We start from the raw sequence: 20,962 nt of genomic DNA, 5'->3' as shown, positions 1-20,962 counted from the left end.
TCAAACGTGTCTCTTCATTTCTCAACGTTAAGCAATATAATAATTATGCACGTTTACCTGCAGCTATGCATTTTAGAAAGTTGAATGTTTTATATGCCATCCCTTGTTTGGAATTTAATGCATACATTGTTTGAATGGTCATATTAAATATGTAGTCACAATTTTATGTTGAAAGATAAAGGAAGCTTATTCTTCTCTTGGCACAGTAGGACGCTAACTGTATCAAAGCTTAAACATTGTTAAGAGGAGAAGCTTTTTGGAGCAGGAATCAGTTTAAATAAACTCTGTTTACCATCTCACACAGGGCAGATCTCCGCTTTCTGTTCAACGAGGTTGCTTGGACCTTGGATGTTGTTTTTGAAAGGATCAAGAGCAAAAAATCACATAAATAGTCATCACAATCGCTACCATAAGTTCAGTCAATGGAATGTTTTAAGGGTTTTATAATCCAAAGTTTAGCTAATCAGCTTTATTCAAAACCATCAGTTTTATTTATATTAGTTACAATATTCAATGTTTAACATAAGTTGATAAAAACTATGGTTAATTCGAGATTATAATAGAATTCAGTAAGCGTGTTCCTATAAAGGAAGAATCCCTGTTCTAAGAACGGGGCAGAAAGGTGTCAGAAGGAACCCACAAAGAGTTTAAGTTTGCGACAGTGAGAACAATCATAAAGCTCAGATTCAATAGTCAATAATCAATCAAAGCATAACTTCCCATGAGGAGAGGTTCACAAAACTCTGTCGAGTTTCAATGCAATGAGGAATATGGCAGGGTAAATGTGCAATTCTTACCAACAAAAGAGAGCCTATTGATGTGAATTCCTATAGAGACATTGTGTCTAAATTATGAAAAACACAGTGATTAGAACTAACAAGTGAGTGGTCAAAATAACTAACAGGACAAGGAAAAGAGAAAAAACTATTTTCTAAAAGAACCCTCACTCACCCTAAAGGTGACATGCTTCATCATAGGGCTCGTCACAGGAGGGACCAAATCCCCCCCTGTGTGCTTCAACGCCTGCGTTTGCAGCGGAGCTGGTATGTCAACTGTGAAGTGTGAAAAGACAGTGAATAAGTGGTGGCATTAAAAGATCACAACAGGACCTCAACAACTTTATTCAAAGGCCCAGGTGTTCACATTAAAATAGTGAGATCATTCCAGGGATGGAATTATAGCCCTGGAGATCTGGTGTAAGTGGTCGACATGTTTCTGCTGTGTTGTGCTATCTTAGCTCAGCTCTCTTCAGGACCAAACAATAGTTTGGTAAACCGTGAGTTAATTGAGGGAAGTCAGAATTTGAAACTTTTTCTCTCTATAGTCCTAACGGAGTGGGCACCCCTTAGTGTGGGTGGACCCCCGGAGGACTTATTTTTCTATCACTATTGTTTGGTCCTGAAGAAAGCTGAGCTAAGATAGCACAACACAGCAGAAACATGTCGACCACTTACACCAGATCACCAGGGTTATAATTCCATCCCTGGAATGATCTCACTATTTTAATGTGAACAACTGGGCCTTTCAATAAAGTTATTGAGGTCCTGTTGTGATCTTTTAATGCCACCACTTATTCACTGTCTTTTCACACTTCACAGTTGACATACCAGCTCCGCTGCAAACGCAGGCGTTGAAGCACACAGGGGGGTATTTGGTCCCTCCTGTGACGAGCCCTATGATGAAGCATGTCACCTCTAGGGTGAGTGAGGGTTCTTTTAGAAAATAGTTTTTTCTCTTTTCCTTGTCCTGTTAGTTATTTTGACCACTCACTTGTTAGTTCTAATCACTGTGTTTTTCATAATTTAGACACAATGTCTCTATAGGAATTCACATCAATAGGCTCTCTTTTGTTGGTAAGAATTGTGATTAAGGGGTATGAGAGTAGCCCTGTTTACCCTTTCTCTCTAGTTGTATTTACACAGGGTAAATGTGCAGTAAGAGTAGCAGTAGTAAGCGCAAGCATCAAAAAGGTCTGGGCAAAAGCATGGGTAAACCTACTCGAGGAACACATATTATTAGAAACAGTCCAAACCAATGTTGCAGTTCATCTTGCATCTTTTCATCCTTTCGATCAATCAGCTTTCTGTGTTCTCCTGGGTACAGGATCACTCCTCTTCTTCTCACACACATGCAAAAGTCCAAAGATAGTAATCTCTAAATATGCAACTTTGTGATATCACCCTAAACTACACATAAAGCCTTTTAACATCTGCAGTAACGGAGAAATTATTAACACAACATCATCCCTTGGAAGGTAAACAAGTATGTTAAAAGTGGTCAAGCTCAGTTTATGTGCTGTATTCTATGTGTGGTTATTCTTCATAATTCTACTAAATGATACATTCTGAAAAAGTATTTTAAAACTTTTGTATAAATAGAAACATTTTGCAGAGTTATGTGACACTTATTTTAATAAGGAAAACATTATCATTGAAAGGTCACACATAAAACATTTTATGTGTGCTTCAGCACATCTTGTCAAATTATTTACTAAGCAACGCTGCGTCAAACATTTCTGAAGCCTAGTACGAGTAAGTATGACTTCCTACCACAATTTACACATTTAAATAAATTTTAAGGTCATTTAAATCTGTACATTATTATTGTACATGTACGTTATTTGTGTTATGTTGATTTTTATAAAAAAAAAAACACCCTTTCAAGCTCAAGTCTTCTATGTTTACTTTCTTCACCTCATTCTTTTATCTACTCACTCTGCACCCTCCGGTCAGGATAGCACAGGTATTCTAGACATTATGATAGATATTCAGACCCAGGAGACTATCTTTCCATCTGAATACACCGGCTATTCAATAATTTCCAGCCAGACCTCGTTTCCCGAACTGCCCCAGTCCACCTTTAATGGACCCATCCACCTTTGTAGATACATGCAAGGAATTCATCTTTCCATGGACCAAAGGTCACATCTGTACTCTGTTTGTGATCTCTGGCACCTTCCATTACACTTTGCTCCTTAAACCATCACCCGCTCAGTACCAGAAAGATTGACAATACCCTTGATTCTCTTCAATGTATGGTCTACCTTTATCCATTCAGTAGAGGCTTTGGCCTGTACACTAACGAACAGCAGTGGCATAAAGCAAGATGATGAGGCAACCTTGCAGTATTTGTTGAGGGGTCTCGGAGTCTCCAATAGCTCCCAGCTATTCCTTGGCCTTGGGCTGAATTGGGTCCCTTTCAAGTTTTGAGAGGGCAATGAATGTTTGGGGTCCTCCCTGCGCCTGAGTGGCCTCAATCTCAGCTATATCTAATGATAAGAAAAGTCAGGGAAATTCACAGGTTTTTTTTGGTTAGCGAACGTTTAGTTATAGATGCCCCAGGCAAACTGTGCCTTGATAGGACCAAAACACAGATCCTGTCCCTGACACTATAACAACGCTAGCACTTTTCCATTTTGTGTGCTGTCTTTCAAGGCGTTTTTCAATCAATTTGTTTGAAAAGTGTGCAACTTTAGTGCAGTGGCTTACTATCATCTAAATTACATTCCTAATGTCACTGACTTTTACATGTGATTCTTCACGTGTGAGTCTTCTTGCCAACTCACAAGGTTCATCTGGTCACCTTAAATGCACTTAATATGTTTTCTACGTGACACAAATGTATCTTAGATGAGCTGGAAATACAGGAGAGCAAGGGATTTGCTAATGACAATGAATTTCAGAATGCCCATTGATCTGCAGTTGGAATTCATGCTCTTCATGTCGGAAGTGTTGATCTGATAGCCGTGGTCATGCTTTTTATGGAAGATGATAGCATAGTCTGCCCATAAAGTGAGAGGCAGGAGTCTGGAAGGTCTCAGGACTGAGGAACTCACTCCCTGCTTAAGGGTACAGTTCATCTCCGCTTTCAGTGTGTGGGCTTGCCAGGTAGGGTGAAGGGGCAGGCTGGGAACCACATATGGGGACATCAATGATTATCTGGGATGATGGGGCACACTAAGCAATTGAAGTGGCTATTGCATACTCCACAGTGCAACAGGTGATTAGGAATGTGATGGGGCTGAGGTAAGGCCCATACCTTGCCCTACCAACTTCCACTTCCGTTCTTCCTGTCTGCAGTGAGCACATGGCAGTGACACAGTTGAGATTAATAATGTTAGGGTACTGCTGTTCCTAGAATACATGGCCGTGGTTCAGCAGCAGCACAGTTCCTCTTGAGCTGCACATGGGCTACTCCTATTTTACTGAGGAGGAGTGTCGCCCCACAGCCATGCAAGTAGATAATAAACAAAATGACAATAACAAAAAAAATTACAATAACACAGTATTTGTCACTTTATTTATGCTATCTGTCCGAGACCCGCAAGAACTATAGGGCAGGGCGGGGCTGGACATGTCAGGGAGGAGGAGTAGACTGCACTCATAAGTGCACATGTGTGCTTGGCCCACTTATGTTTCTCCTGCTGCGTTACGCAGCAGGATTGGAGAAAAGGCACTGGCTCCAGTGCGCTGTCTGAGCGGCAAACGAGGCAGCTCAGACCAATCCTGGTGCTGCTCTCATGTGAGAGCAGCATCTGCATTGGGTGTGGAGCCTGTGACCTGTGGGACCATCCACTTCTGGCCCAATGGCGACCAGAGGAGAAGCAAGGTGGCTGTCAGCAGGAGCGGATCAGCAGGTACGATTTCTTATTTTTAAAGATATGATTTCAACCCCCCCAAACCCATGCCCTCCCTCGGCGGCCGCCCTACCAGTTAAGATAGGCGGCAGCTGACACAGGAGCTGCAAGGTTGCATCTCATCATATTGAGTTTCTCTTACTGTGTCCAGCCAAATTAAAGACCTTGGATAGCGAAAACATGGACTTCTTCAGTAGTCATAGGTGGCAATGGATTGGGCAGACCAATAAGCTGGGTCTACAGATGTTGGGCTGGAATGGGCAGTGATTCCGTGCCTACCTCTGGCTCTACAGCACATGAACCTACCCATTTTGACATTGATACCACGGCGGAGTAGTCAAGCTTGACCTTGGATGCTTCCAATACTGCCTAATTGCACTAAATATCTAGCTAAAACTACTTCTGATCACAATCCCCTGTCAGTGTCATTAACCGTGAAAAAATACTTGCCTGCATTTCCTACCTACTGCTTCCAGAAGTCCAAACATAGAGACATGGCCTATAGAGAAGTGGTCGACAAAGAGATCACTCTTTACATTTGTGAGAATGCAAACATGCAAGAGGACATGCTGCTTGAGGTGAATGCTTTTAAAGTCTATACAAGGAGTATCTTCCTTAAAGTGATTTTAGGTGTTTAATGGTATTACAAAGAGAACTTATAGCCATCAAGATAGAGTTGAGTTCTCTTGCTCTTCAACTAGTTGCTCATACCCACACACAAGCAGTGAAAATGCAGAAATGTACACATTATGCACAGCTGCCTGACAGACTGTAACTTTTTGAGTACCATGAACATGTTAACAAACAACATTGTGAGGAACTATGGTGATCATGTAGCTAGGCAGATTGACTAGTGTAGGATGTTCCCACTTGTTGATCACAACATTGCGAAAGACTGGAGGGGAGGTAGTGGATGGTGAACTATATTAATAAGATTTGTGCACATTAATATTTCCTACATAACTCACTCTTCATTGGTTATGATGGAGCCTTTCTCCGCAGCTCTGTAGAAAGCACCAATCCAAATGTGCTGATACTCAAGTGGATGGAAGTGTTAGTCAGCCCTCTCATGTTAGCTGCCATTAAAATGATGGGGCCATAATGGCCCCTGCGAAAACTCCAGGTAGTGATTGCCACTGAACGTATTTGGCTGCAACATATAAGGGTGCCCTGCCACACATTGCACAGGAAGCTATTATCAGGGATTTGCTGAAGCCCAGCTATGATTCACTGATAATTTGTACTACTACCCCCCACCCCCTTTAATGCTCAAATTAGGCAGTAAGATATTGGGAAGGGTAATTCCCAGGAGGTTGATGGCATTTTTGCCAGAGCTGGGACACCCAAACCAGAGAGATTTGCACCTGGCAGGTAACCTACCTGACTATAGAGAGAGTTTTGTATATGTGTTGTGCTGGGATTAGCAGTTGCTTCAATCGATATGGGAGATGTCTTTGACTTAAACACTTGGGTGTATTCTTTTTATGTCCTGGACTGCATGGTCTTTGGAAGAAGTTTATCATGTTGATCCAGCTCTTGTACTTGCAACCTACAGCATGTTTCAAGACAGGTTCCTGGTCGATATGGAGATGAACTCATCAAGAACTGCCCTCTGTTGCCATTATTAAGTTTTAGCAATGGAGCACTTGGTGTTCCATATAAGATGTATAGGTAAAACATGGTATATAAACATCCACTGTGACATTCTTACAGTATTGTTATATGTGGACAATGGGCTGGATTCACAGAACTAACTTAAGACAAAATCCTAAACTTACTACTATTTACTCATTTTGGTATTCACAGAAGGCACTTACTCATCCATGAGTAGGTGCCTTCTGTGAATACCAAAATTAGTAAGTGCCTTCTGTGATTTCCAAAATGGTCGTAAGTTTAAGATTTTGTCTTAAGTTAGTTCTGTGAATCAGGCCCTACATTCTTCTTTACGTGCACCACTTCCAGCTCGTCCTGGAGTGCATGATGGAACATTTGACCCCTGTTAGAACTGGGGGTCTCTAGTTGGCAGAGGTAAGTACCTTTGACCAAATAGGGACCCCTACTTCTAGTCAGGGTAGAGAGATACACACTGTAGATAACCCCTGCTCACCCCCTAGGTAGCTTGGCACGAGCAGACAGGCTTATCCCCAAGGCAATGTGTAAGGTAGTTGCACTTAACACTCACAATAACTCAATGATGCACCACAAATTGACACCACACAGGTAGGTATATAAAAAATATATATCTTTATCTAGTTTAGGCAAAGTAAATCAACAATGCAATGCCAACATACTCAATATCTTCTTTGATGGGTGAGAAGGCAAGTGGTACTTGTATATTCAACCAAAAACGAGGTCTTGCACTGTGGTAGTCACTATTAGTTCACTTCTCCTCTCAAAAAGCACAGTTAGGCAGTTATTATAGGCTGGGCCTTAATTACACAGAAGTCCCAGTGTCCCACTTTTGCAGCGAGTATCTCAAGGCTGCTAATTCTTAAATTGGGACTCTAAACATCCTCTGCGCCCCTCACTGCCCCGATGTGAAAACTGGGGGCAGTTCCTACGAGTTGCCGGTGTTTCCCACGTGCCTCGCGGTCAGCGATAATATTTTCTTGCCCCCAAAGCACTCGGTGCTACAGCGTGTTTGTGGCCGACTAGGCGACAGGGCAGCCCTCAATACTTAATTCCCCCTCATGCAAGGACACACCACGGCTCCGGACTTCCTTCCCGAGCGTTTACCTGGGGCTTGGCTTCTTCGTGAGGGCTGGCGGTCACGGGCACCTCCCGAGCTCCGCAGTCGCTTTCTTGATGGCAGCTCCTTCACAGACGGGGCACAAGCGCTGGGCCAATCCATGCACAGCTCCCTGGACGAGCCCCCGATGACGCCGCACTCCTTCTCTGCTCTGGGCCAATAGGAGCGCGGCTCCTTCGTGCACTCTACAGCGATGCACCAATCGCAGCGCGGCCTCTCCAGTCGAGCCCCCCCAGAGCGAGCCAATCACAGCGCGGCCGCTCCGATGATACTCGCGGGCCCGGGCCGCTGGCGGTGCATTTCTTCAGCTGTTCTGTGTCCCGGGCAGCGGCGGTGATGCGCAGATCTGGTGATTCGGGGCACGGCAGTCCCCCCACAGGGCACAAGTTGTAGAAAGGCCACCCACAACGTCAGCAGCTTACTCGGGGGACAACTCCTGGGGGAGGCAAAGCAGTCCTACAGCCAGCGTTGGTTGTGTGCCGATAAACACACCGATTCACTCACACGGCTGGCAGGTGGTTTGCAGAGCGTAGACTGTAAATAAAGACGTTCTCACAGCATCTAGGAGTGTCTTTAGGAACCTTTTAACCCTGGGTTCCAGGAACAGGAGGCCAGCTCTTCTCAGGCCCTTGGAGACTCTAAATAGACACAGCACACAGCAACGTCTGGGTTGCAAGCAGGCAGGGGGCACAGCACTCAGCAAAGTCCCCTTCTCTCCTTTAGTTGAAGCTGCAAAACAGGTCAGCCCCAGAGCACACAGAAAGGGCAGTCTTTCTCAGTTTCTCCAGCTGTTCTTCTTCCGGCAGAGGTTCCTCTTGATTGTAGAAGTCTAAAAATCTGTTGTCAGGGGTCCTTCTCTTATACCCCTAAAAGTCTTTGAAGTCTTTGTGCAAGTGGGTCCTGAGCCCGGTCTAAACCAGTTATGGGTGTTGCTTGGTCACTTTGTTTACTTGGCTTCTTCCTTCTTTTCAGAGTGAGGGGCAGGATCGTCAGCCGCCCGGCAGGAGGTGGAGCCAGCATTGTGGCAGGCAGGCACAGCCCTATTCACTCCCAGGTGCTATCTCCTCCCACCACTCTAGTTGCAGATGCAGTCATTCAACCAAGGGCTGACTCAGACAACCTCCTGGGGGCTACCCAGCCCCTGCCACCCTCAAACCAGACAGTCAATCCACACGCAGGCCCATCCAGACTCCTGGAGCCAGGCTCCAGCCAATCACGTGCCAGCAGACTCACTACACACGCACACCCATGTCTAGAAGTGGCACTTCCACACTAGACACATTCATGCCACATACATCATTACGCAGCATTCAATCTCACGAGTTCGCACATACCAAACTCGACCCTGCACTCCCCACACATCAGGAACTACCATGGTCACACATATTCCCCATGCATTCCTATGGAAGGGCAGGTCACTCTCACACATACACAGAGAGCTCACGCACTTTACACTGTACCACAGTGAAAGAGTGTGCAGAGACCTAAAATCACCAACACCAGGTTACAGAAACAGGCTAGGAAAAAGCAAAAAGTTTCGGGGTGAACCTGCCAAAAAGGGCCATGTCCAACACAACCCCCTTCCAGCCAAAACGCAGGGTAGACCAATCACTCCCTTGATGGACTTCCCTGCTTTGGGCGACAAAACACGGACACGGGCCCGCACGGCAGGGACACCCTCCGGTTTTGCGCCACTCTGAACCCATATGGATTTATCTCAACAAGAGCTCTCTGGCACAACTAGGATACCCCACTGGTACTCTCTAGTCATCCACGGCCAGGACCAGGCCCTAGGCCATCCAAATGTCACAGGTCCTGACCACTTCACAGAGTGGGGGGCAGTAACCCCTGGCACACAATAGCCATTCTCCACTCTCCCTCTCAGTGTAGCTACAACTACCACTTATCCTTCAACCTAGGGACCATACCCTCAGGCTGACCAGAGGTCACGGGCAAGAATGCCCACCCTACCTCTACTTCTGGGGTTCCGCACCCTCCCAGGGAAGCACCCACCAGAACACAACTCTCCCACCAGATCAGGACCTCACTCCATCAACTGGTCTACCACCTGGGATCTGGAAACTACTTCACTTCGGAGGTACAAAGCACACAGCACAGTCCCTCTTCAAGCAGGTGGGGGGACACAGCACACAGCAAAGTCCCCTTTCCTCTACCTTAGTAGAAACAACAAACTGCAGGTGAGCCCCAGATCACACAGCAAGGGCAGCCCCCTCACTCTCTTTAGCTGATCTACTTTGGTGGAGATTCCTTCTTGACCTGGAAGTTTCCTAATCTCCCAACCTAGAATCTAAACCCTCAGGTTGCACCGGGGTCAGAGACAAGGACACTGTCCCTCTGCACCCCCTTCCAGAGTTCTGCACCCCCCCACCTTGGAGCGGTATCCCTGGAAGCCAAACCGGTCAGAACACTGATTACAGATGCCCTTCCCTCCAGGTCAGGCTGAACCTGAACCTGGCCTCCCTCCTCCTCCGGGAACGACCTCCAGAGGCCCACAAATGGTCAAGCACTCTAGGCGGTCAAATGCCCAGCGAACCAGGACTTCTGCACCCTTCACTTAGGAGCGGTACTGCCCAACACCAGGACCGCCGGAGTTCTGGTTACAGACACTCCCCGTCCTCTAGACACAGGAAGATCCTCCTCAAATGACCTGTAAGTACAGCTTAGGTCCCTGACCTGGCGCTCCCTTAGGGAACCCTCCAGGCCCTGAGACAGGGTTTCGGGCCAATGTGGGACACACCGTCCCACACTCTCTCCGCCTCCACTGAGACAGGACGTCAGCCCCTACACCCCTACCATCCTACTGGGACCTAGCTGGGCTACACATGAACCTCTTCCCCTATACAGGATCATCAGATACACAAGCCACTACTTTTAGAACCACTCCCCAATGCCTCTGCAAGACATCTAGCACACCGCGAGACATCCAACTTCTTGTCCAGTGCCTCTGCAGGACCTCCTGCACACCACCAGAGGTACACCTCCTGTGCAAGCTCCTTTAAAAAAAACTCACACCAACTCCTCCAGTTCAACACACCACTCATCCACACACTCCTCCTCCAGACTAGTGAAACAGTTCCTCACTGCCCCTGACTCTCAACCTGTACCCCTCTTACTGAGCACCAGGCACCATACTCTGGGAACTGGGAATGGGACTTCACGCACTGGACACATTTTAGCTGCCACCACTGGATCCTACCATACTGGGGAATCCTGACACACACACACTACACTCAGGGGATAACCACCCTCCCGAGCAAGCCATTTCTCCTCCACACTCCTTTCAGAGACATGATGCTTCCTAGGCTTTCCAAAAATAGGATTAAAAAAATAGGTGCAGTATGTGGCTGCGCTAAACTAGACTAGTGGTGTACACAAATCACTGCAGGTCAAGTGCAAATACTAGTTAAAAATCCTCACTGCTGTCCAACAATGTTAGAACTGGGGGTCTCTAGTTGGCAGAGGTAAGTACCTTTGACCAAATAGGGACCCCTACTTCTAGTCAGGGTAGAGAGATACACACTGTAGATAACCCCTGCTCACCCCCTAGGTAGCTTGGCACGAGCAGACAGGCTTATCCCCAAGGCAATGTGGAAGGTAGTTGCACCTAACACACACAATAACTCAATGATGCACCACAAATTGACACCACACAGGTAGGTATATAAAAAACATATATCTTTATCTAGTTTAGGCAAAGTAAATCAACAATGCAATGCCAACATACTCAATATCTTCTTTGATGGGTGAGAAGGCAAGTGGTACTTGTATATTCAACCAAAAACGAGGTCTTGCACTGTGGTAGTCACTATTAGTTCACTTCTCCTCTCAAAAAGCACAGTTAGGCAGTTATTATAGGCTGGGCCTTAATTACACAGAAGTCCCAGTGTCCCACTTTTGCAGCGAGTATCTCAAGGCTGCTAATTCTTAAATTGGGACTCTAAACATCCTCTGCGCCCCTCACTCCCCCGATTTGAACACTGGGGGCAGTTCCTACGAGTTGCCGGTGTTTCCCGCGTGCCTCGCGGTCAGCAATATTATTTTCTTCCCCCAAAGCACTCGGTGTTACAGCGTGATTGTGGCCGACTAGGCGGCAGGGCAGCCCTCAATACTTAATCCCCCCTCAGGCAAGGACACACCACGGCTTGGGACTTCTTTCCCGAGGGTTTACCTGGGGCTTGGCTTCTTCGTGAGGGCTGGCGGTCAAGCGGCACCTCCCGAGCTCCGCAGTCGCTTTCTTGATGGCGGCTCCTTCACAGACGGGGCACAAGCGCTGGGCCAATCTGTGCGCGGCTCCCTGGATGAGCCCCCGATGACGCCGCACTCCTTCTCTGCTCTGGGCCAATAGGAGCGCGGCTCCTTCGTGCAGTCTACAGCGATGAACCAATCGCAGCGCTGCCTCTCCAGCCGAGCCCCCCCAGAGCGAGCTAATCACAGCGCGGCCGCTCCGATGATACTCGTGGGCCCGGGCCGCTGGCGGTGCGTTTCTTCAGCTGTTCTGTGTCCCGGGCAGCGGCGGTGATGTGCAGATCTGGCGATTCGGGGCACGGCAGTCCTCCTACAGGGCACAGGTTGTAGAAAGGCCACCCACAACATCAGCAGCTTACTCGGGGGACAACTCACGGGGGAGGCAAAGCAGTCCTACGGCCAGCGTTGGTTGTGTGCCGATAAACACACCGATTCTCTCACACGGCTGGCAGGTGGTTTGCAGAGCGCAGACTGGAAATAAAGACGTTCTCACAGCGTCTAGGAGTGTCTTTAGGAACCTTTTAACCCTGGGTTCCAGGAACAGGAGGCCAGCTCTTCTCAGGCCCTCGGAGACTCTAAATAGACACAGCACACAGCAAAGTCTGGGTTGAAAGCAGGCAGGGGGCACAGCAAACAGTAAAGTCTCCTTCTCTCCATTAGTTGAAGCAGCAAAACAGGTCAGCCCCAGAGCACACAGCAAGGGCAGTCTTCCTCAGTTTCTCCAGCTGTTCTTCTTCTGGCAGAGGTTCCTCTTGATTGTAGAACTTTAAAAATCTGTTGTCAGGGGTCCTTCTCTTATACCCCTAAAAGTCTTTGAAGTCTTTGTGCAAGTGGGCCCTGAGCCCGGTCTAAACCAGTTCTGGGTGTTGCTTGGTCACTTTGTTTACTTGGCTTCTTCCTTCTTTTCAGAGTGAGGGGCAGGGTCGTCAGCCGCCCGGCAGGAGGTGTAGCCAGCATTGTGGCAGGCAGGCACAGCCCTATTCACTCCCAGGTGCTATCTCCTCCCACCACTCTAGTTGCAGATGCAGTCATTCAACCAAGGGCTGACTCAGACAGCCTCCTGGGGGCTCCCCAGCCCCTGTCACCCTCAAACCAGACAGTCAATCCACAAGCAGGCCCATCCAGACTCCTGGAGCCAGGCTCCAGCCAATCACGTGCCAGCAGACTCACTACACACACACACCCATGTCTAGAAGTGGCACTTCCACACTAGAAACATTCATGCCACATACATCATTACGCACCATTCAATCTCACGAGTTCGCACATACCAAACTCGACCCTGCACTCCCCACACATCAGGAACTACCATGGTCACACATATTCCCCATGCATTCCTATGGAAGGGCAGGTCACTCTCACACATACACAGAGAGCTCACGCACTTCACACTGTACCACAGTGAAAGAGTGCGCAGAGACCTAAAATCACCAATACCAGGTTACAGAAACAGGCTAGGAAAAAGCAAAATGTTTCGGGGTGAACCTGCCAAAAAGGGCCAGGTCCAACAACCCCTAAAAGTCAATGTGAGTAAATCCTGCCTCTTCCCCTTCAGTCACTAACATGAGCACAGATTGATCTCTCTGACAAACCTAGTTTTTGATACTGAACACATTCCTTTCAGTATCTGATGTACAAGTTACGGGCAGTCAGAGAATGCCATGGGTGGTAACATTACTAGGACCACCATTGCAGTTTGGTTTTTGATCCTTTTCTGGAAACATTGGCCAATATCGACGATAGGTAAGGTTGCCCTGTCAATATTAGTGCTCCGACCTCGACTCTTGTTCTTTTTTATTAATGTTCTCTGGATTCCTAAGCAGCAACTGCTGCAGGAACTCAATTCCCTCCTGCTAAACTTGTACTGGTAATGCTGGTACAAGTAGTGTTGCACTGCTGAAACTACATTTACTGATCAAAGAAGGTAGCTTAAGCACACTCCCCTTTGAATCTTGTCACCTATGCCACAGCTCCAGTGGGTGACACAATGGCTGCATTCAGGGGAGCGATGTGATACTCCATAAAACACTGGTGCGACAACCATGGCTAAAGGTCTATTCCGAAGTAGTAGGTTTGCAATTGTCCACCCGGCCTACTAAGAATAGTTATTTGCTGTTAGACTAGATGTGTTCAGAAGTCTGGACTTGGTAAATGCTCCTGAATTTCCGTAGTAGTGCTCCCTTGGATATCAAATAGTGTGGGCAGTGCATATGAAATCCTCAAAACTTGCTTTAGAAAAGGTATTGCAGGCAATACTCATTCTCAGAGACTTTAAGATGGTGGTGATGATCTTCTATTACTCTATTTCAGTAGCATTTAAATGTTATGTAATGGACCTAAAGGTGAAATGGGAAACTGACACGGAAGCAGGCTTCACTTACCTAATACCAAAATAATTACTCACTATGTTCACAAGGTTCCCTTTTTAAGACAAAGATGTGAAGTAGATGAAGCAGCCTTCTTTCACATGCTTTGGGCTTGTCTCTAAGGTCAGACCTTTTGGAGACAGCAGACACTTCAGGTGAATTCTTTGATAGGTAGATGCAGTTTGTTTAATTTCTGGATGTGTCGGGTGGCCCTGATGCCCTGACCCAAAGCTGAGAGGTCCAACTGTAGGTTTGTTGATTTGGCCTTTCTAATCGCAAAGATATGGATTGCTCTCCCTTTGGGCTCCAGGCATGGTAGGATGGACAACTGAACACTACAACATAAACATAACACGTGTATTTGTAAAACGCTCGTTCACCCAGAAGGGTATCTTGGCGCTGAATGTCAAATATTTATTGTTACCCAACTTAATGGTAATCAGCTTCAGAAGAATGAATGGCTGAGAGGGCCCGTCAGGATTTGAACCTGTGACCATGAGATCAAACACAGGCCCCTTCAGTGGACGCAAGTGGGCAACAGCAAAAAATAAAGTACATATATCTCACTGCGTAAGAAGGGGGATGTTTGAAGGTCACAATCTGGATCTTGTTGCGACTTGATCTATGCCCAGAATCCATTGAAAAGGGAAAAGCCAACATGAACATTCAGATGTGTATAATGTTGCATACCCTCTCCGTACCTGTAGCCAAGTTTTTTCCCTGATCTCTACAATGGGATTAAGGAGCCCACGCCTTGTTCTCCCACCAAGTCCTGATGACTAACCATTCCTTGCATTGTATATGATTATTGAACAAATGCTGTTTTGGAATTTTTTTTTATTACCTAGATTCACAATCTGAAGAATCTTCAGTTCGTTTATGGGTTGGGACAACTTATTGTTTATTTTCTTATTCCTTTTTTATATTCCGTACTTTAGAATCTCTATACGATGTTGATATGTGTACTGTTTAACAGAGCACATGTCGATTGCTGAATACATGAAAATGAATAAAAACACGTTTTAAAAATATATTGTTTGCCTGTCATACCTGTCTTCATTAATGGCCTTGTTAAATAGTTTTACATTTCCAAGCACCTCTTCATCTGCCAGCAACTGCTGTACCTCGTATGCAGTTCGATTCAGATGGCGTAAATCAATCTGTGGTGTGGTTTTGCAGACTCGTTTAAAATCTTTGGGGCATATTATCAACGTTAAGCGATATTTATCGCTAACGATGCTTAGCAAAGAATTTTATAACGCTAAGCATCGTCAGAAATTATCGCAGATAAACCTTGGTATTACCAAGGTTTATCGCAAATGCGATAAAAAACGGCCGCAATGCATGAATATCGCTGAAAAGTCAGCGATATTCATGCATTACCGAGCTAATGCTCTTAGCCATGTTATCCACCTCCCATTGGATAACATGGCTAAGAACTGCTCAGGGCAGGTGTTAGTTTTTGGAGATATTCGCGCTTAGCGCGAATATCTCCAAAAGTTGGTAATAGGAGATAGCGATGTTAGCGACTGTTTCCAGTCGCTAACATCTTGGCACGCCCACTTTGCATGTCATTAGTGATAAATATCACTGACATGCAAAGTGGGGCCCAAGATGGTCGTTATCTCCTACTAGCTGTCGCTAACTGGTGTTAGCGACAGCTAGATAATAGGGAGATAATTTTATCTCCGCTTTCTTGGCTTTTAAAGCCAATAAAGCGGAGATAAACCCCCTTGATAATATGCCCCTTTGTTCTAACGGTGTCCCTGCCTTGTGAGCACAGTGGCCTGCATCCGATGGCAGGACACCACTGTTTTCCTTCATTGTGACAACTGCAGGCTGTCGTGGGAGATCACTGTGTTTTCTGTCACTTTTTCCACGTCTTTATGTGCAAGTGACACGCATGGGCAAAGGCTGCACGTTTAACACGTAATATTGTCATATGGCAAGGTTATTTGATATGTCAGTACACTTACCAAATTCTGGCTTTGGGCATAGGCTATAGCGATTACAACATACGTTAAAACTCAGATATAAGCACATTTCTCTAAGGGGGTAAATGGTTTAGTACGAGGCGTGATTTTTTGGCCTTCTGTATAAGCCATTTTTAGGAACGGAAAAATCATTTTTTTTGCTATCGGTAACAACGTTTACATAATAATTATAGTTTTTATTTCATAATTACATGTTCACGGTGTAGCCTTTCCTCAGGTATCTTCAATGAGCCGATCTCTTTATAAATGAATCTGTCCTGGAAGGGCCAAGGAGGGAGAGCTGCATAAAACTGCAAACCAGGCATCAGGGGCGGCTCTAGGCTCATGTTGGCCCTGGGCAGGGAGCGTAGGTAGGGGGCCCAGGAAGAGGGGGTCCGGGCGGGGTGGAGAAACGCAGGCGCAGAGGCCAGTGAAGAGGAGGGGGGGTCAGAGGTTTGGAAGTGGAGCAGAGCCGGAGGCCGCCAAATCCCTGCCAGGGGCCGCCACTCAAATATGTATCCATCCTCAGAGGATTATTATATTTAGGATATATATTGGTGTGGTGGCCCAGGGGTTTGGTGGCCCTGTGCAGGTGCACAGCTTGCACATGCCTAAGGCCGCCCCTGCAGGCATGCATTTTAGACCTTTGTGTCCCACGGCGTACACGTACGTCATGCTAAGGAACCTAAAATGCGCAGTCGAAGAGTTTCAAAATTTAGTGGTCACCTTGTTACGGAGGTTCACCTATGCCCAGGACAGAGACTCAGCCACTGAGAAGCGGATGTGGGTACCATGCCTGGACAGTGTAGAGCATGTTGCAGTAATGCATCAGTCATTGCAGCTCGAACCCCTTGCAGCACCTGTCTTTCTCCTTCTCTGTGCCTACTTGGGTTTAGGCGCTGGCAGTGTTGCAATCCTTGGGGTCAGCCGTAACAACAAGTAACGGAACCAGGAATCCCATAAAACACCCTCATCGCTGCCTAGGCGTGCATGTCCAGCAGTGCTCATTCAGATCTCCAGCTGCAGTGAAGGCCATCATTCTTCCTCATTTGTGTTGCGAGTACCCTTTAGCCGCTATTTTCAGTTTATACAATATGCCAGGCGAGGATGTATATTACAGTGACATTATAAGGCTTAATACATAACTACCATTGCTCTCTTTTTCCTCATAGCACTTCCCCCAAATTTTGAACTAAACCCTATGAAGAAAAGAATTTTAGCAGCGAAAGGAGGGCGTGTGATAATTGAATGTAAACCGAAAGCTGCTCCAAAACCGAAAATCTCATGGAGCAAAGGAACAGAGCTACTTACAAATAACAGTCGGTGAGTGATGAGAAAGGGAAGCTACTACCATACTGAAAAAAACATTTTGCATTTGATTTTTTTTTTTTTAGAAAGAGCGACTTGAATTGTTCTGTGTAAAAAGGGCATGCTTCTGAAATCACAATTATCTAGTTATAAGCAAATATTTTCATTAGATTTTATTTTCTTGTTTTTGTGACTTACTGAAATTGCTTATTAGTGCTTTTAGTTTAAATGTCTAAATGGCATACTCAAGTAAAATGCATACTCAATATTAACCAAATGAGAGTGTGGAGAAGTGTGGCTTAATGGTTAGAGCGGCTGACCCTGATGCAGAGGTCTAGCCAGGGACCAGGGTTCAATTCCCTGCCTCGGTGGGTCTTGGGCTCAAAAATTCCACGGACCTGATAATTCTTGCCTCGGTGCCTATTCCAATCATGGAGTCCCACCCTGCAACTCTGGGCAATAGCTTGCTTAATCTCCACAACAGCCCACACAACGCTAAGGATGCCTGATCTCCACCTTGGGGGTGCCCAGGAGTGGACACCTCACAGGGAAAGCCAGGTTGGGTTCCACAGTGGTATTCGTACCAGCGCCTTGAGACCCTTGCGGGTGAGTAGTGCGCTATACAAGTATCAATTTACATTTACTCAAATTATTATTAGCACTTGGATGTAGACAGTGTGGCCCCAGGAAGTCACTGTAATTATAGATATCACTTCTTCTGACAGCTTGAGTTGGGTCAATTACATACAGTGAATGTAATGGTTGAGGAGAGTTTCTTTAAGTTCTATTTGCGGTAGGAGGCCAAGCAGAAATGTTACTTTTAGAAGAAGAGCAAGGAGTTAACCAATTGAACCAATTCAGTCAGGTGCTATTTGGAAATAAAGGGGCATGAAAACAGATTTAGAAGGATATAATACATCATACAACAATATTCACTGGAGTGCTCGAAAAGCAAAAAATAAGCTAACTGTCTGTACAATAAACATAACTGTCTGTTATGGAAGACAGGGCTTTTGGGGTGTGCCAGTGCAGAGTAGCGGCCAGTGGCATGCACCAGGAAAAAGCGAGGACAACTAAGAAAGAGAAACAGGAGAGAGAAGAAAATGCAGCTCTAATGTGCACGAACAGGGAAAGTAAGCAATAACGGACAAACACACTGAGTTACCACTAGGGATGTATACAGGTAAACTCAGAACTTCCCACAGAAATAGAGAAAGTCAACTTCCTGATGCAGATTACTCCTACAGATAAGCACCCTGCAAATCCCATAGAAAGGGGGCAGCAGCAGTGATTCTGTGTCTGGACTCTAGTGCTTTACCAAGTGTTGTACTCACTTACACTAGACAAGCCCCCACAGTTCCAGTGGAAATTCCTGTGAAAATATCTATACCACTCTGCCACAGTTGAGCCACTTTAGTCTACATATAACGCTGGACAAAAGATGGAGCAGGTATTTCCTCCAGGAAACCCTGTGCAAAGGAAATAGACTTACCAGCCACTAATAGCCCGGAGGAGTACAAGGCTGTACGTAAACAAGCACAGATAGGCAGCAGAAACTGGAATGCAAGCATGGGACTAATAAGACAAAGGGACATTTACTAAAACAAGGAATCAAGGAACAACTAGGGAACAAACGAGACAGGACAAGTACAGCGATTCTAGGAACTGCAGCAAGTAAGTGACTGGAGCAGGCAAGGAAACTAAAGACTGCACAGGGAGAAACACAGGGAAAGGGCACACAAAGCAAGGAGCAAAATCTCGGAGACTGAGAATCAGATACAAGAGCTAGGATAGAAACAAAAGGAATAGGCAAAGGAAATGATAGCAGGAATAGAAGGAACAAACTAGGAAAACTTTAGAAAGGGAGCAGTCCAGGGGCTGCACATGACTGTAGGCAAAAGACAGAAAAGGAAGTAAGCAAAATGCAAAGCATGACTGTGAAAAATCTACAGAAAACTGTACTGGAACCAGACATGGGCTGTGACTGAAGAAAGGCGCACATTTTTCAGCAAAATAGGCAAAAAGAGTTCCAGTACTTAGAGGTTCAAACATCAGTGCACAAAAAATTAGCTTCAAGCAGCGGCTGCTTGTAAGCAGTTCCAGGAAACAAGAAGCCCAGGGTGGGATCACAAGACTAGGCACTGGTGTGTTAAATTACCATCTCTTACAAGTTTTGGAAGAGAGAACCCAGTGCTGAGGGGCAGCAGGGTTAGTCCCATTGAACACTTTGCATAGTGGATTCTGGATCTTTGTGAATGGTTGGTAGTGCAGTGTGGGATCAGTAAATTAGTTATTCAAGGTGTCCAAGATTGGAGTGACATAAAGACAGTGGTCATATAATAACTTCTAGTGCAGAATTCAAGGCTGCAGTTCGTGTATGTACAGCACCACCCAGAAGCAGAGAGATTGAATTGTAACAACATCCTAAGAATAAACAAGAGTTGGAACAATGAAAATGCTCGTTAACTCTTGTGTCTGAAGGGCCTGCAGGCTTAAGAACACAATGCACGAAACTCAATCAATGCATGTTTTATGATGGAAATTTTGGTTTGATGTAATTGAACACCAGGGCCGGACTGGCTACCGGGCAGTTTGGAATGCTGCTGAGCTGGGGGGTGATTTCGTTCATGGAGACCTGCGTGTGCTAAACTAAATTCGTTTTGCATTAATTATTTCGAAGCACAGGCAGGTCTCCATGTACGAAATTAGCCCCCACCACAGAGAAAGCAGCCCCCAGCTCAGCAGCATTCCAAACTGCCCGGTAGTCAGTCCGGCCCTGTTGAACACCCCTCTAAGGAAAACTGAGCAGCACAAAATGGTAACTCAAAGTAGAGCAGTCAACTCAACAAATGGAAAATCCAGAGTTGAGTAATTGGAGACTGCTGCTCAATGCAACATTATACAAGAGAACAAGGAAGGAAGAGGGACAGGACACATAATAGAATGACCCATGACTACAGACATAGAACAGACTCCATCAAAGCTCATTTTGAGTTTAATAAGCCTAGCCAGCCCCCACAAAGAAGAGTATGATGCTTCTGAGCTAACATTTGGACAAAAACATAATGCCTTTGGCCAGTGACATTTGAAATATACGTGCTTCACTTGGCGGGAGCCAGGAAACAAAGAGCATGAAGCAGGGGTTTGGGAATGGTGTTAACACTGGTTATTGTCCAGTAGTTTCTGACAAGGATCTAAAACACCGAGAACAGGGGCTAAGCTATATCCATGAGCTAGGTTATTTCTGTGTAGAATGAGAGTGATATGCATTGCATGGTGAGAGTTGCTAACTTCTGGGGAAATATGGTATATGAGGACTGGATTGACAGTGATGCCCCAGCCACAGTAGACATCCCAGACATTAACAATGCAGGCCATCTTGCTTCCTTGCAAAAGATAAGGGCATTTAGCCAGGTCAGAAAAGGGGACACTGATAAATAAAAGACCTACAGAGAGGAGGACATTGCAACCTGGAAGACCTAGGCCTCTAGAGTAGCATGAAAAGTCATCTTGAAATGAGTGACACCTTTTCATCTTCAGATTTGTGTCAGGCTGAAGGCTGGTTGAGATAGGGTTTCTGTAGATAACACCAGGTTGGATCTTGTTCTGCTGAGAAAAGACATGTGTCAATGGAACCAATTACAGTTAGAAATGGTAAATGCTG

General features: G+C 45.9%; 1 protein-coding gene across 1 annotated transcript in view; it reads left to right on the top strand.

Moving 5' to 3' along the window:
• The window catches only part of CNTN1 (contactin 1), a 664,003-nt gene that overhangs the window by 167,448 nt on the left and 475,593 nt on the right, over positions 1–20,962 (top strand). Inside the window, exon 11 of the mRNA XM_078674301.1 lies at positions 17,163–17,313. Coding sequence (XP_078530427.1) covers positions 17,163–17,313 — 151 coding nt within the window. The remainder of the gene's footprint in view (positions 1–17,162; positions 17,314–20,962) is intronic.

The sequence above is a fragment of the Lissotriton helveticus genome, chromosome 1_1 (genome assembly GCF_964261635.1).
Source record: "Lissotriton helveticus chromosome 1_1, aLisHel1.1, whole genome shotgun sequence".
NCBI classification, from domain to species: domain Eukaryota; kingdom Metazoa; phylum Chordata; class Amphibia; order Caudata; family Salamandridae; genus Lissotriton; species Lissotriton helveticus.
The sequence above is the reverse complement of the archived record's forward strand: the minus strand, read 5'-3'. Positions and strand labels throughout refer to the sequence as shown.